Source organism: Diorhabda sublineata, chromosome X (assembly GCF_026230105.1).
Source record: "Diorhabda sublineata isolate icDioSubl1.1 chromosome X, icDioSubl1.1, whole genome shotgun sequence".
Lineage (NCBI taxonomy): Eukaryota > Metazoa > Arthropoda > Insecta > Coleoptera > Chrysomelidae > Diorhabda > Diorhabda sublineata.
This window is the reverse complement of record NC_079485.1, coordinates 38,116,655-38,134,585: the sequence shown is the minus strand read 5'-3', so window position 1 is coordinate 38,134,585 and position 17,931 is coordinate 38,116,655. Positions and strand designations below refer to the sequence as shown.

Below are 17,931 nucleotides of genomic sequence, written 5' to 3'. Positions count from 1 at the left end.
CAACAGAAATTTTTTGACGTGCCTAAATACACTCCTGTAAACATCTAGACACCGACAAAAGGAGATGGTCGATGTCCGCTTGCAATACTAAGCTCCAGAGTTTATGTAGCGTTGTAAAAAATGGACAGTCTCCACACCATCATATAACAATCCTGAGCTTACAGTAACAAAATCTTGATGCCTGCTCATGGAAAAAACTGCATTGTTTTGCCGAAAAAGGGCTTTTACACGCCCATTAAGATAAACTACGAATGTAGTTCATAAGACCTCAGCAACATCAACGCCCAGCTAACATGCTGTTCTAAATATCTGTACTATTTGGCTTTTGTAAACAGATTTTTTATGAAATAAAGTTTTTAGGAACATGTCTAAAGATAAATTGTAGATATTGTAATTAGCCTGCTTTAAATGTCGTATGTGGAGTATTTCAAATGTTACTGAGTATATGATTCCAAATATTGGACTATGCATATTTTACTCCAGTACAGAGTGGTCGCTGTAGTCTAGTGGGACCGACAGTATAATGTCTAGTCTCTCAAAATTGACGGTCGAAGTTATCAATAAAAAAAAAGGAGCTGAAGCATGTTTCGTGTCAAAACCGTTTGTCTATAACAGGTTATATTTCCATGAATGTTATTAGTAAGTCATTGGTCATTGAAGCCCAGAATACGTATTTTTTAAGTATAAATTTTAAAATGAAGTAATTACTTATCTAAATATTTGTATAATGTATAGAATTCGACATTCGGGTCTGCTGCAACAAACAGCAACCGCCCATCTTCGACGTCGTTGCAACAAAAACTTGCCGACACACATTACCACTTCTTCCACATTTTTCCGCTTGCAATGGAAACACACATCTATTATTTTTTTGCTGTTAACAAAGGGCAACTTAGTTGAACTTCAGAAATATTTTTGTAAGCACGAAACAGAAGTCAAAATGTTACTGTTGCTTTTGTAAATACGCGAGATATTTTGAATATATTTACGATTTGATTGGAGTAAGGTAATGGAGAGTAATTACAAAGTAGATATAATCTTGTAAAGTGAATTTTCATAGCGCGATTTAAAATACATTCATTATTTCATACTAAACTTTCAACCCAATCGATAAAGCATAATTAAATGTATCCGAGAAAACGGGGGTGCGTTAATATTGACCATATTCCACTGGGGCTAGTAAGATACTGTACAAAGGAAGAACTAGAAGCAGAAAGAGAAAGAAGTAAACAGTGGTTGAATTGAATGAGAGGAGAAACGAGCTGAGAGAACAGCTGATATTAGAATAGGAAGGGGATGTTATAAGGGAACGTAATGTCGACAACCCCTGGCTTTTTTGTGTACTGTAGCCATGATTCTACACTAGGGTTCAGTCAGGTTCAGAGTGCATTCACCCGAACCCTTTAAATTTACTACAGCACTTTTTTAGTTTGTCTGTTGTGTTTTAGATGACTCGTGATTATAAAATCTGTGGAATAAAAGTTTAGGTTAAGAATTTTTTCATGTACCGGATATTCAATATTAGAAGTAAGTAAATATGTCTTCTGATTTATTGATTAAATAGTAATTTTCCTTTGTATAACCGATCAACTTGTAATGCAAATATTTTTATGAAAAAAGATACCTCAGAAATGATTGCCATGAATCAGGCATAAAAAAGAAGTATTTCCACAAAAACTACTTTGAATAAGATTATGCATTTTAAAAATAATATTTTGTATTCCTTGTTGAAGAACTAGGTACTAACAAATATGCTTAAAATAAGGATTAATCTGTATACTCGAAGACCGATTTAGTAGCTAACATATCCTTGCTATGCTTTTATCGAAACCAGAGCCGTATTGATGGCGCATGTATACGACGTGTTTTGAACCACGAGGTGTGATCATTAAATAAAGATGATAAAGCTGATTTTGAATTCACGCTGTTTTATTTAGTATCTATCACCTTCAATATTATACCTCTATGCAAAACTTCCATTGTTTAAAACACTGTTTGAAATCTTCTTCTGTCAACCTCTTTAAGGTGCGTGTCGCTTTTTTCTTTACAAATTCAACGAATTCAAATCTTTTTCCTTTTAATATAGAATTAGAAATTTGACAGGCCGATGTTGGATAATCAAGAACCGTGTTGTTTCAGTCAAACAGAAACAAACATCGTCTACTTCATTATGAAGTAAGGAAAACTTTCCAATGAAAAAGTTACTTTACTGTAAAAATTATGCTATTTTTCAACATGATCTTCTTATAATGCTGCATACTTAGTCCAGCGAGTTTTCAATATTTTTCAAACCATCCAAAAAATAATACGTGTTTGTCTTTGCCACCACCTCTTCATTTGTCTGAAATCACAGGAATTCTTCTTAGGAATTCTAAAATATGTGGCCGCGACCTTATTGGACGAAAGAACGACTTTTGCAACCTTGGGCGCACGTTCTTTAGATGAAGTCTATTGTTTCGACTGTATTTTTGTTTCAGGGGGATAATCATTTACTCAAATCTAACATATTCTGATATATCGATAGAAAGATTCACTTGGATAATATTTGAAGATATCCAAACATTTATTTTAATATTCTGTGCGAGTAAGCATTTGATCAGCATCAAGAATTCAAGGTCCCAACTTGCAGATAGTTTTTTTTATTTGTAACATTTCATATGAAATATTGCAAACCACGGCATGGATTTTAATAATTTCTGGAGTAGTTGCAATGAAAGACGGTATCGGAAGTTTAGCCCCCGTGTTCATGTGGCCACTTTTAAAAGCATTGAACAATTTATAAGTCATTCCATAGGACGGAGCACTTTCAGTATAATATTTACGTAACATTTCTTGGGCTTTTTGGTTCTCCGACACAAAAAATAATGTTAAGTCATCACTCGAGATTATTTCTTCTTATTTACCTTACAACGAAAACAGTCTTCAGTAAAAGAACTCGTTTCACAATGCATAATTGTGCCATGTTTTATAAGAAAATTTTTGAAAGCCAGTAGAAGGAGAGTACCATTTTATGTGACTTCATTAGTCTAGAATATGCAAAGGGCTAAATTTAAACTCTCTTGAAAATTATTCCGTGATTATATTAGGAAAAAATGATTCGGTATCTTAGTAATCTTGTCCATTTTACTTGATATCTTTTTTGTTTTATTTGCAGAAAAGCGGACCTTAAATTCTTGATTCCCTTTCTTATTCATATTTAATCCCTGGTATATCAAACTTATCATTTTGACATATGTTGTCTTCAATTCAATTCCATAACTTTATAATAATCATCAATCAACAATATAGTCTTTATAAACAGTAGGTTCATAATCTGGAGCCTTTCTCTCAAAATAATTTTTTTCACAATTCTGATTTCTAGCAGTAGTTTTATTGAGAAATTATGTATAATTGATTAAACTATCTAGAAAGTATGTTTGGTTGACACGTATTATCATAGCCAACCGAAAATACGACTCTTTCTGCATTTTCAGGAATCGAATCCAATCGACTGTAAAAGAGTTACTCGAATTGCTAATTTTGATCTCATATCAGGAAAATATGCCACATCACGCTCAAAGAATATTATTTACCGCCAATCTCATGGGCGTAATCCTAGTAAACAAAGAAGATGTCCTAAAAGCTGCTTGACTGGTTTGCATAAGTAAATCTGTATATTATCAGTGATATATGATTTTTTGCAGAAAATATAGGATTTTCGGCACAAGTCGAGCGGCCGTTTTCGAACAATGATACTGTAAAAAAACTGAGTGATACTTGACACTCAACTTCTAGTGAGTTTTGAGGGTAGTTTTGTGTCGAGCTGGCAACATAATAAATGTCGACAATTACTTGAAATGATCAGTTCCCGCTTACTAACTGCCTATGATAATAATCATTTTACGTTGTTATCTATGTTACTTCCGTTATATATACATGTTTCTCCTTCATTTCTTATTTCAGACATATATTGGATCGTCGCACGTTAATGCAGCTCTTATTATATAATAATTTAATGCCTTATTTCTGTCTTTATCTATCAATTAATTCCGATCCCCCAGAATTATTTATTCCAGTCTATATTGTATATTGGGTGCAAAATCATTAGAGGCATTGCGATCAATAAGAATACTAATAAATAACACAAAAAATGAAGGTAGCAACAAACTAAGACACTAACAAATAAAAAGCTCACTTTCAAGAGGTAGACAATCACTGGACGTGAATGATTCTTCAAATTGTCCGACCCAGTTCGGAGTCACTGCAGACGGGAAATACGTATTATTCACCTGTACCTGTTCCAATTCGCGCTATGCAATCCCTGAAATTGTTTAACAGAAAACTCTACCAAAAACATAGATGGATCGAATGATATCATCAAAGAGAAAAGGATAAAACAATGATGACTGCTTGGAAAAAAGGAGCGGTGACTATGTTTATCAGATAAATGACAAGAACTAGATCTTTCCCCCGAATTTATGCTTAATTGCGTTTTCCACAGATACTGGAGACAGAGGATGTTTTTAGTCCGTATTTAACGTTTAAGTCCAACATATTAAACCGAACAACGATCATCAAAGTTAGCCCAAAAGTCACAAAATATTTCAATACAAAAATTAATAATATATTTATTTTTATGACTAATCGCATACAAAATACATTTATATTAACAGAAAAAAGGAATATTTTGAAAATTATTTCTATTAAAAGAACAATTGGTTTATTAAAATTAACCGAAAATAGGGAATATGTTTGAAATAAAATAAAAGATTAAAGGAGTAAAATGCCAAAACAAATTTTAATTTATATCACAAATCTAAAACTTACCCGAAGATCTTTGATGTCACAATTGAAATTTTGAATGAGGAAATTTTGTTTTCTATTGCTCGAGGCACTTCATTACTCTATGCTTCGACTCTGTTCAAGCTTTGTTTCCCTCCCCTTTTATCAATTCAGGCTTCTTTGTGCTTAGATCTTTCCTTTGCTCAACACTATTTACAACTTCCAAAATATTTATTTTCTACCGCCATATTACTTTTGAAACAAAAATAAAGTCCAAGTCATAGACTTCATCTGAGCTCTCAAGATAACAAAAACCATTTTTTCGCTAATAAGGACATGGTCACAGTTTTTGGAAAGTTCTTTATTGATAGTTTAGAATAAGCGAAAATAATAACAGGCCAATATACAGCTGATTTTCTGCTACATTTTGATGCCAAACTTAAAAAATAACGACCGCATTCGTTACTCAGAGTTAAGAGTTATTTTCATTCGTAACATAGTTTTATTCGAAATTGGGTCAATTGTGAACATAGATGAAAAATGTAACGGTCCACGGTAAATTCAGATCTTCCCGGAAACGGGAAGTACAAAACTTCGTTGTTTTATTCTAAATACACTAAATATTCTGACTCTACTCGTAGTTGGAATGACTAAAAACATTATAAAACTGCTTCGTTTTTGGAAAATAATGTATGTTTTCCAACATCTGCTTTACTCTATTCCCATCCTCAAAATGTATAGCGATGAGTTCACAGTATCCAAATCTAACTAAAAGATATAAACGTAATCAAACGTAGTCGTAGCAACATTTCCTTGCATGTGTCCTGATCCATAACGCAACACTAGATACACTTTTGTTATGATTGTGAACATATTGTGTTGTGTCTTATTATTTGAAAACATATTCAATTGAATTCTCTTTAATGTAAGAATGCTACAAAACATCAAATACAATATATACTCGTAGTTAAGGAATGGTACTTTAAGCATGTTTTTTGACAAAGCAAAATAATTGAATGATTGTAAAAAATTATAAATTTGAACCAATAACTCTTTAAATAATTAAATTAAGTGACAATAACAATTAACTCCCTGTTAGACGCATGTGCTGTGTAAACCCTCACAACCGACAGTCCGGACGGAGCTGTTCAATTTTAATATCGCGACCCATCGGTAGTACGAATCCGAACTCGGTTGGAGTAGTTTTGGTTTTTACTTTTTTTTTCTTTTTTTTCTTTTCGTTTGTTTTTAGTTTGCCTTTTATAGTAGTATTTCAGTTTAATTTGTTAGGTTATTTTGAAACGGTTGTGAATTTCCACATGTTTAATTTGCCGGATTTTGGTGAGTTAAGTTATTTATTTTTACGATTGTAGTAAATTTGTTTTTATATTTCATGGAATATAGTTGATGGAGGGTCTGTTAGTATCGATTTAATTACAGCTTAATTGAAATAGATGAGATATAGCTAAGCCTTTGAACTAAACTGTTTTAGAAATCAGTGACAAGTTCTAAAAAATTTAATTGCTGATTGGTATAATTTTGTTAAGTTTGAGTGAATGCTTGTTTCCAATATTCTCTTAAATATGTGGGATTTGTTTTGCCTTTTACGAAAATAGCTACGGCATCTATAAATAAACTAAATTCAAATTCATGTGAGCATACAGTAGGAAGTTACTTCATTCTGAAGTGTTAAAAACTAGACCATTCGCAACTGCTTTTATTTACATACCTAGTTTGTAATTTGATATGCCCACGCTGTTATGCTTTTTATGTCAAATCACCGTTCCAGACAATAAGTGCTATGATTCAGACTTCTTTTAATATCACATTCGGTAGTGATTATATTTTATATGACAGCTGTTGACAAAAATTCAAATTATTGTTGACTGATCATATCTTTTACTTCTTTACTTAAAATTCATAGGATTATTGATATTTGTATTTGAAATATTTTAGCGTCGTTTCATAGTTTTATTTCTTGCGCTGGCTCGACTACTAGACAGATGTATCGTCAGTTTCGTATGTTTATAGTCATGGATATGGGGTCAGAGAGACTGACGATTCTTCACCCTAACATTGGTGTTTCCCGTTACCTTCATATGGCTCAATTTTTTTTCATAACGATCTTGATTATAATGCAAATGAAATAAAGTACACCCCATTTTGTGTGCAAGTGACTAATATTTATTCGAATATCTGGCGTTGTATATTTTTTTCGTCTATCAGAGTATAAACACTTACTTATAAATATTTTTTAGTTTAGAGACATGAGTGTAAGAAATCAAATATGCACCCGTAATAGAAAACGTCTTTTGAATTATCTTGTTTCCATATGGTTTCTGAATGCAGTTATTGGCAAGTTTTTTAATTACAATATTATTTCAGTAATGTGGAATTGGTAGATGCTCCAAGTTATTTCCAAATTAATCTGCTGAATTGATAGATTCCAATAAATATTTTAGTAAATATTTCCATAATATCTAATTGAGCATGATTCAAATTTTGTATTGTGAAGAGAATCTTGAATGTTTGATTGAACATAAATTCTTTTATATGTAGTGCGGTCCATGAGTTCTTGGCCTCATATTCACTAAATAGAGTGCGTTCGAAAAAATATTTATGCTTCGGTCTATTTTATTATAGTAGAGCTCGAACGACAATTCGGTCGAGTTGTTTTGTAAAATGTCTCAAATTGATTTTGCGCATTTATAAAATTTTTGACTGGAGTAGGATTACCTCAACCATCATTTTCATTCAATTAAAAATTGGTCTAACCTATATCGTTGGGGACAAGAATAACTAGAAGGTGAGATGGAAGGCGCTGTGACTGTGACTACTCCAGAAAACATTAAATTAGTGAAATTGTTCCGATACCGGCGCCTAAAAACAAAAGAAATTGCAGCACAGACTGGTACTTCTAGAACCAGTTTTCTAAGGATTCCAATGAGCATTTGAATATGATAAAAATTAGTGCAGTGCCAAAGAAGCGTCGAGTAGAATATTGTGAACGATTTTAGGGCTTTTAGGTCCGCGAGGACTAAGAAAGTGAAATCCGATCAATTGTAACGGGTGATGGAAATAAGGTCTTTAAGTATGATCCGACATCCAAGAGATTCCTTGTAGTTGCATCGGAAATGAGAGCTGCTGCCAAAAAAATACAAAGGTCACGAAAAACACCAGGAAAGTGATGGCCATACTTCTAGACTGCGAGTGAATCCTTTTCATCTCCTTTAAGGAATGAAATACAACCGTAAACGCGGCATATTACTCTGACTTATTACGACAGAAATGCTTTCACTACGATGATTATATTATTACTTCAGTCGTAGAAAAATTCAAATTAATTTTTAGATATTTTTAAACGTAATATTAGTTAATGTTTTTGTTGATACGTAATGAAGCTTTAGTACACCATTGTACTTCATAAATAAGAATACAGTTGAAAGACGGGACTTCAACTGTTGAAACTGTTTTAAAAAAAGTTTTTTTTCGGCCAATAAGGTTATAGACATTTTATTTTGAAATTCCAAAGTCGTAATGTTTTTTATTATGCTGATACGTTTTGTTGCCGAACTTTAGGAAAAATAAGCACAGTTGTTGAAGAATAAAGTTTTCTTCCATCACGTGTGTCTGCTCATTTGTCAGTCATTGATCCAGAAACTAGCCGAATAGGGAATTTGACAGAGGTGGACTTTGCTACAAGTCTCAAAAATTCCAAAAAAAAATATTTTTTCATGTGATCAGAAACAGACGTTGTACCAATCAAGTCACTAAATATTGAACACCCTTCGCGATCAGATGAAAGCTATTTAGTTCTTATTGTTTTGGTTAATAGACACTTTATACCAGAAAAACAAATAAACATCGAACAATGCCATAAAAAAATTGTAATAATTTTATAAATTATATATTACATATTCATATCTTTGTAAAACAACACAGTGCTTGCCAATAAAATAATAGCTTGAACGTTCGGTCCCCGAAGACAATAACTGATATCAAAACGTACGTCAGACAGTGTATTAGTAAATATTGGGGTGGTGATATTAAACAGTGTGCTCAACGATTTCAAAAATTTCCACTCAATCATGTTCTTATGGTTAGACTTTTTTTTTCGATGTGAATGAATCTGTATATATCTGTTTATGTTTTTTTACAAATAAAAAAGCGCAGAATGTACGAACTGCTGCGTGAATCAAACCCATAGAGCTTCTCCTAACCTGGTCAAGGTTAACCAATCGTTGCTGTCGATTATACAATGGTTTGACGGAAGAATGATTTTTCTATGAAAAAGTTACTTTACTTTAAAGCATTTCCCTTTTCAAAATGATCTCCTTTTAACACACTTGGTCTGGCAAGTTTCCAAACTCTTCGAAAACTCATGTCAGCAAATTAGTAAAATATCGGCCAGTTATCGTTTACTTTTTCTAAATGATCAATGGAGATTATACCTTTGGAAACCCAAAACATTGTGGCCTTGACTATTAGACGGTTAGCGGTTTTTCCTTTCTTGGAACGATTGTCGGATGAAGTCCATTGTTTATTCTGTATTTTTGTTTTTTAGATACAATGATATACCCAAGTTTAATGTACTTTGACATATCGACGAAAAAATTCACTTGGATTACGTTTAAAGATATCCAAACATTTGTTAGAATTAAATGACAAATAATCTTTTCTTTTTTCATCTGTAGCCTTTTCTGGAGTAGTTGCAGTGATGTCCAGCATAACCTGTGTTCATTTGGTCACTTCTAATAGTAGAGAACACTTACAAATCTTTCCATGGGACAGAGCACTTTCTAGAAAATATTTGCGTACATATCCTCGATTTCTTCAATTGATTTCCGGCGTAACAAACGTTTAATTAATAGTCTAAATATTTTTTTTATAAATAATGGCACAAGAACGAAAGCAGTTTTCTTCATATAAGTATTAAAACTTGGCGGAAACTAACCTCTGAAAAATCACTCATAATCAAATAGAATTTATAAAATAATTTTTCAACTATAAATTTCTGATTTATTGTAGTTTAACTCTTATTAGGACAAATAATTTGACATCTGGTTGAAATAACAATGGGTTTTTTGTGTATGTATATCTAGTTATTTAATTGATTGTTAAGTTTGTCTAGGATATTCGTCTACCATTATTGTTCATGTTAGTTACGTGACATATTATGTTGTGTGATATAAGCTAATTAATTGGTTATTAATGCACCCACGCATAACAAAGGTTGGGAAGGAAAATACGCCTCATTACAATATTACGATGGAAATTTTTAGGAGACAAGAGTAAATTACACCAAAAACTATAATGCAATTTTTATTTGTATTGATGCTATGCAGTATTGAAATAATTTTTACGGAACATAGTAATTTCAATGTAAACAGTTTAAGCTTGTACAACTTCTATCTGTTTCTTAATAAAATATCGCGGTAGTATCCAACTCGTTAGTATCGAAATCGATCAAGTACAATCATCACAAGAAATATTTCTTAAGTACATTATCAAACAAATGGAATTTTTGAACGAATGAATGTACATTTTTGATACGTAAAATGTCTAAACGAAGGCTTGCAGTTCGTGAACTTGTAATGTAACCGTTTTTGAGGTATAATGTAATATCAATAAAAAAAATGAAGCAACTAGAAATGGAAATCAAAATTTCAGCCATTTAATAGGTCCAATTGTTGGAGAAGACTTCCTCAGTTCCGCTTCCATTTTTCTTTGTTTTAAAACAATGCGTTTAAATATTTTCTCTTTCGTATCTTCTCCAGTTTTACACATAAATAAAACTAAGATACCTGATTTCGTAAATTATGTATTTTTCTTTGTTTCCTGAGCATCCCCGTTTTTCGCTTAATTCTTTGAGGATTTGATTTTTTTCTAACGGTCACAGTATTCAACCAGCTTCATATTTGTTCAATGGGCTTTTTTGTTTCTTCCAAGGACATTTTGTTACAGACTGTCAAAGAATCACTCTCATAATTCCATCGCAGTTCGAATCCTCATACATATGTAAACGGTACATATATTTATAGGATCGATGACAATTCAATAATGTCACAAATTCGTGGCATTAATTTTGCTAGATTTACCAAGCGAGAACTGAATCTTTGGACAATTAAAAATTTTTAAACTTTTCACACTAATTAAGCATTTTATTGTATAGTCCCATTTTGACGATGATTATACAAAAATTTTGTAAATTAGTTTCATAAACCCTGCAAAATGAAGTCATTTGAAAAAAGAAAAAGACACAATTTCTGAATACACCTTATAATTGTTTTTAAAAATTTACAGAGGAAGTTACAGGAGGATATTCAAACAAATTATTGTAATAATTTTTGATCTGCCCATATTTCTAAAAATTTTCAATTTTTGTGAAGGGTTGGATGACATAGAACCCTATAGACTTATGATGCTTTGAATTAGAATTTAAAAATACAGGCAATTCAGTTTTGGGTCAGATAAAAATGACACGAGATTTTCGGAAAAAATATTACCAGTAATTTCTTATATGTGCATTCAGCTCATCGTAGTATACGCGGATGCGAAAATAATTCGATCTTGGGAAGAACAACTTTTTATTTCACCGTCAAATGTGAAAAAATTGATAATGTCATACTCCCTAAAATATATGGTCAGTCAAAACTACAGAAACCTCTTCGACCGATTGTTTCAAGTATTCAAACTCCCCTCACCTTAAGAGAAGAGATTGACTCTAATTTAAATTTACTTTTTTGTGGGGTTTATAAATCAATAATTATGACTTTCTGAGGATTTAATAAAATTTCTTTTTTAATTACATGGATCCAACTATTACGATAATACCGGGATATATTTTATTTTGGACTCTGATTAAGAGTGAATATTTTGTACATTGTACACACGTCGAATTGTTTAGGCGACAAAACCACAATTGAAAAGTTTTGTCTTCCTCTTAACAAGAATGAATGTCTGTTAATAGTTCAATAAATTTACCTCAATTCTAAGCTGTAGAAGTAAATGGGATCAAAACACAATACAAGAAATGCCATTAAATGGTATACGGACGGATCTAAAACAGCAGACAGAACTGGAATAGAAGTATACAGGTCTAGAACCAATCACTCCACAAGCTTAAGCAATAGACCAAGTATTTATTCAAGCAAAAATTTATGCAAAAAGTGTGTCCAGTTCAATCTAGAGGGGAATTATCGCAAACAGGAGATCATCATCCTGTCCGATAGTCAAGCAGCCATTAGAGGGATATTATCAAATCCAAATTCGTTGGCATTGCTAGTAAACAAAAATAAAGTTACCCTATAATTGATCCCGGAACACAACGAAGTCAAAGAAAATGAAATAGTCCAGCTTGCTAAAGCGGGGGCAGACAAGCCTTCTGTGGTATTAGCTACAGAACAATAGAAAAAGCAATGGAAAAGGAAGTAGATAGGAGCAAAAACAATTACTAGAACAATCTATAGGGGTTGAGACAGGCAAAGACTTTCCTCGGAAACTATAAGTAGAGAAGATATGCTGAATGGATCAACCTAAGTAAGAACAATTTACGAATACTAACAGAAGTCCTATCGGGGCAGTGTCGCCTCAAAAGGCTTAGCAGATAATGCGGCGTGCAGATTTTGTTGCACGAAATATCTGTTCACATTCTCTCGAAAGTGTGAAACACTCTGAACTCCAGAGCACTAGACCTGGTAGCGAATTAAATAGAAGACGAATATCTCTGACAGCTACAACCATCCCATATTCTGGACTTTCTAAAATTAGTGGGATTAACATATCAGCTGTAAACACTGGGCTCCCCAGTATCGCAGCAAAAAAGGAGGACACAATAGAGCCTTTGGGTCGTGGTGTATATAATAATTCAATATCAACATACATACATTAATATTTCGATAAAATGAAAATTTTATGTGATGTGATCAATTACATTTCAAAAATGTTGTAGGGCTAAAAAATAAATGAAAATTGCCTAGAAAATTACTTTTTCGTGGATTTTCTAAAAACAAAAACATGAATCCTCTATATAATTCTTTGGACTAACTTTGACAAATTTTCAGTAATAACCCATATGTGCAGTGAAAGATTCCAATTTAAAGCTCAGCTGCGTGGAATATCGAATAAATTTATAAAATGAATGTCCACAAAGTTAGTTATTTATATATTTCAAAAAAATATTTTATTGCAAATATTTCAATCAACATTTTTTTAATCAACTTCTTTACTTAAATTTCAATATTTCTGTTATATGACCGAAAAATAATTAAATATTTGACGTTTCCACTACTTTCTTTATCAAAATATGATTTGACACAGACAATTTGCGTATTTATATTAATCAATAGGACACCTACATCATGAATATCAAAATAAAAATAAAATCAAAATAGAAATCCGTTTTAACAAGAAAAATTAATTTTTCAAGTATTTTTGCATCTCAAAAATATGTAGAAGCCATTAATCAAATTATATTATTGATCTAAAATCAAGATGATGTAGAAACATAAATATATCCCTATATATTTATATCTTCTTTCCCCTTTCTTTTAAATTTAAATATGTGATTTTTATGTAAAACAATATATAATAGTTTAGTTCTTTCTTCAATATTAACCATTGTGTCTTTTATTTCATTACGTATAAAAAGTTTCAATTCTTCATTGCCAAATTGGCGCCAAGCCAAATAGTGAACAAGTTACGGCACGCCACCTATGGCTTCTAATTAAAGTGTTAAAATAATTCACATATTCCCAATGAATTTCTTTCCGACATTTCTATTGTAGTTTTGAAGACTTGATAATATTTTTAATAATCAACTGTCATATATATAAATCCTATTAATAAATGTATTTCCATGTACCCCTAAATTTGAAGAGTAGCTTTGGAAAAAGATAGGAATATGTTTGAAACGGCAGTTTGTAATGTAAACCTTTTTTCAATACAGTGTAAAAAAGAGCTTCAGTCCTAGTCGAACGCAATTTGTTAGTGAAAAAAAACTGTTGCTCAGCACAGTACAGTGGCGTGTATCTTAATTATTAAATAGTGGAAAACGATCTTATAATAAAAAAAGAGTAGTATAATGATTCAGTAGGTTTGTTACATAATTAAAGCGAGAGAATGCAAAAGAAATACGGAAAATTTACATTAAATTTTTTATCTTTTATATTGAAGAAGAATCTTATTGGACAAACTTTTTTTTATAATAAAGAAATGATATAGATTTCTTGTTATCATACCCAATTATCTAGCTCAACTCTTTATCATAAATTAAATGTTATATATTATATCAATGGTTAAATGAACATTTTGTGTATATCTGAATTGTTTCGGTATCTTTTTAAAATAGTTAGCAAAATTTGAAAACAAAGATGTATATAATAATTATATGTATATATATAAAAAAAGTTAAAAATTGTAACAGCACAAGTCTGCATAAAACTCCGAAAACTTAATCTTCTGAGCTACAAATGACAAATCCATAAATAATAAAACAGTAAAATTTATATCTATTATGAAATTGCTGTCAATTTGGTGACATTCTAATAAAACAAAATTGAATTATTAAAAAAGAAAATAATTATCAAATTCTCACCTGAAGCCAATCTCACCGTACATCGATAAATTCGTTGGAGAAAGTATTGTATATATATATATATATATATATATATATATATATATATATATATATATATATATATATACTACATATCTCAGTAGTTGAGTGTCAGTGTAGTTGTCAGAATCTATAGCTTGAATCATCTCGTCACTATATTTCACTTGGATTTTTTGGAACTGTTAGCGATTTTGTATATCTACCACACTTTATACTACTTGTAGTAATTCTTTTTCACTATCAGAAGTGCGGATATTTCACCATAAAGCAGCCCTCATTTTTATTTAATTTCTCCGCTACTGACATTCTCCAAGTAGGCGGAGCAATAAATAAGATTTCTGGATATTTGGCGCTAACAATATATACATACCCGCCAATAATTTTTACAGTATTAATTTGGTTTAGTTGTGAGGTTCTTGGTCCCAATGAAAAATTAGTTTTGTCCAATGAATTGATATTACCTTAATATTGAAGTTGAGCAATTTAATTATTGTAAATTCTTGAAATACATCAAACTAAGCTGCCTCTTTTGGAGATTATTTAGCCGGTTGAAGGTAAATATAATTTGATTTTGTCGATTACATCTCTATATTAAAGTCTCTGTAATAGATTCTTTGAAAACTATTAAAAGTTTATTTGGAGGTAGTTTCATTGTGTTAATAATTATATTCAATTAAATCGATACATAGATATACTTACTAAGAAATATATTGCTTTGTCAAGAAGACACTAAACGGGTATACATATTTTATACGTAAAATGAGTATTTCGGTTACGGAGGTTTTTTGTAGTTGTAGTTGATGATAATATTTTTACATTATTGATCATTTTGATTTCTAAGTTCACAAATTCAGTGAAACACCAATTTTACATTGACGTCCGTCGAAATCTACGAATTTGTATTTTAGTACCTATCTATCTGATTTCATTTTCTTGTCTTCGATTTTTTTTTCAATATGTACAATCAATATCAATAACTATGCAGTAGATATTGAACATATTTATTATATTACACTAATTAATTCAATAAAGAATTTGGAGAAAATCTGCTGAATGTTATAAGAAAATCATAGTTTCTCTAAATTCACTAAAATGTATTAAGAACCAGATTTTAGCTAGTATCATTCATTTGAGCCTTTTCCAGCGTTGCCAGACGCGGAGGAGGCTGCTTACTGGTTACTAACCGGCCGCTTGGCGCGAAGCGCAAGAAAGCGCGAGAAAAGGGCGCGACCGCAACATTCTCAATCACTCTTTCATTTGTTTCTTTCTATTTCACAATTATGCACGAATACGTATGAACATCATTTATGCCTTTTGCGCCCAAGGTCAACTCAAAGACAAAAGGATTGTTTTTTCGGCTACCAGATGAAACATTTTAAATAAATTTGCTGAATCTGAAAAAACCGAAGCATTCGAAGACTTCAACAATTTTTTACAAAAGTTGTCAAACGTATAAAGGTATATAAGCATTATCATTTTTCATATGAAAACATTTTCGCTAAACTGAAAATCATGAACCTAAAAAATTAAGTTTTGAAATGGTTGAGAATGCTACAACTTCATTAAACTTAACAAGTGGTGGGAAATGGTAAAGACACTACTGCACAGAGATGGTACCAGCTCTTTAAACATATCTGAAAAATGATACCAAGAATATGTTTAAACTAGTGTCCTTCATATTGAGTGTTCCAACTTCAAATAGAAATAAATACTCAGTAAATTTAATTAAAGATAAAATGAATCTTTAAAAGAAGTTGAATCTTTAGAGAAATATCATTAAAATACGTTTTCTATGGGTATCTATCAATATAATTGTAAACTTAGTTTAAAACTAAGACGAAAGCATAAGTAATGAAAATACTACTGATCATATTTTACAATATATAATATTCCTTCAATTTCTTAATTCTGAGACCCACTTTATACTTTTATAATTATTTATGGAGAATTGTGGTATCTTAATTTTGTTATAAAACATTAAATTTCTATCATTCAAAAAACAACTGTCAAAATGGCGTTTCATTATGTATAATAGAGATGGGATGATTTATTTCTCATCTCTCATTTGGGTTTGCATGTTTAATGGTTATTATTAAATTTTAATTTGTGGTCATTGAAACGTATGTAATTTAACAATATATTAATTTGTTGCAGATTATACATAAGGGTAGCCTTTACCCTTCAAAAATACCAAAAAAATAATCATCAAGGTTTCGATTAAAAGTAAACAAACAACACCAACTAAGTTAAGTGTACAGGATAAGTTAATTAAATAGACGAGCTATTAAAGAAAATTGAAAATTTCTTCATTTAAACTGAGTAAAGTTATCAAACAAGAAAAAAGAAACATGATGTCCAATGGCTTAGACTCCGCAGTGGTGGGACAGCAAAATGGCAGTAGTGGCAATAGTGTCGGAGGAGGACAAGAAGAGTCAAAAACTAACCTCATTGTCAACTATTTACCTCAAACCATGACACAAGAAGAAATAAGATCTCTATTTTCCAGTATTGGTGAAGTTGAGAGCTGCAAGCTAATTAGGGATAAAGTTACAGGTAACTTAATTTGTTTGTTGTAACATCTTAGAAAGTTGATTTAACGTAGATTTATTAACAATTAATGGATGTAACTACAAAAATTTGTCAGTTTGATGTACCTATTCCTTTTGACGACATTCCTAAGAGTGGTTTGTGCTTCATGTATTGAAAGCATACAAAAATGAAAATTATAATTGAAAAATATTATAAGTGAAACAAAATCAATAAACAAATTAAAAAATAGTGCTTAACAAACAAACCTAAATCCAGAATAAAAACGATGTTTGATTATTGACTTTTTCGAAGAATATATAGAAAACTATTTCAGTAGCTAATTTTTTTTTGTATTAATCATATATAATATAACATTCAATTGATTATATTAAGACAATTGCTACTGTTTTTTAGTAAAACAATTGCCTCAATGCTGATCAGAATAGTATCCACATGGTAACTATAAAAACAGTCGATTTTTCGAAATCTACAATTAGAGGACACTTTTGAATATATCTATTAAAATTTTCTAAAATATAATTATTTTCTTGGGAATGTCTTTTATCATATCTTTTATTAATGCTTTCTAATGAAAAGTAACACCTTTCATCAATAAGCTGATTTTAATTAACTTGATGTCTACAATGACTTGAGTATGATGTATTTTTTTTAATTGTAGAAAAATAATATTCACTTTACCTCTAATTTTCAAGTTAATATGAATGAAGATAAATGACATTGGAATTGTAGTTTTTGAAGATCATTATAAATTCTACATGCCGTTGGGAGCCTCCACCGCCACAGACATTTGTTCATTCCTGTTCTCCAGTTGGTAGCCCTTATATTACCTGAGTTTCCTAAAATCCCCTCATTCCATCTTAGTTTTCGCCTACCTCAACTTCTTGCGCCTTTGGTAGAGATCTTTTTCAGTAAATAATTTTCCTGGTTCTGTTTACATGCCCCTCATTTCAATAGTTGTTACAATATTTATACTACTCGATAATTGGTGGTATTTTGGCACCTTT

The 17,931-nt window shown here is 31.1% G+C and overlaps 1 protein-coding gene across 12 annotated transcripts in view; it reads left to right on the top strand.

Annotated features, from left to right (window-relative positions):
- Positions 1-17,931, top strand: part of LOC130451519 (ELAV-like protein 3) — a 65,768-nt gene that overhangs the window by 11,027 nt on the left and 36,810 nt on the right. For 6 of the 12 annotated variants that reach the window (XM_056790593.1, XM_056790589.1, XM_056790582.1 and 3 more), the window contains exon 2: positions 16,532-16,930. In XM_056790593.1, the coding sequence (XP_056646571.1) occupies positions 16,726-16,930 (205 nt within the window). In that variant the 5' untranslated portion in view covers positions 16,532-16,725. Of the gene's footprint in view, positions 1-5,834; positions 6,103-16,531; positions 16,931-17,931 lie in introns of those variants that run through there. The other 6 variants (XM_056790584.1, XM_056790586.1, XM_056790588.1 and 3 more) reach the window with 5 other exon arrangements.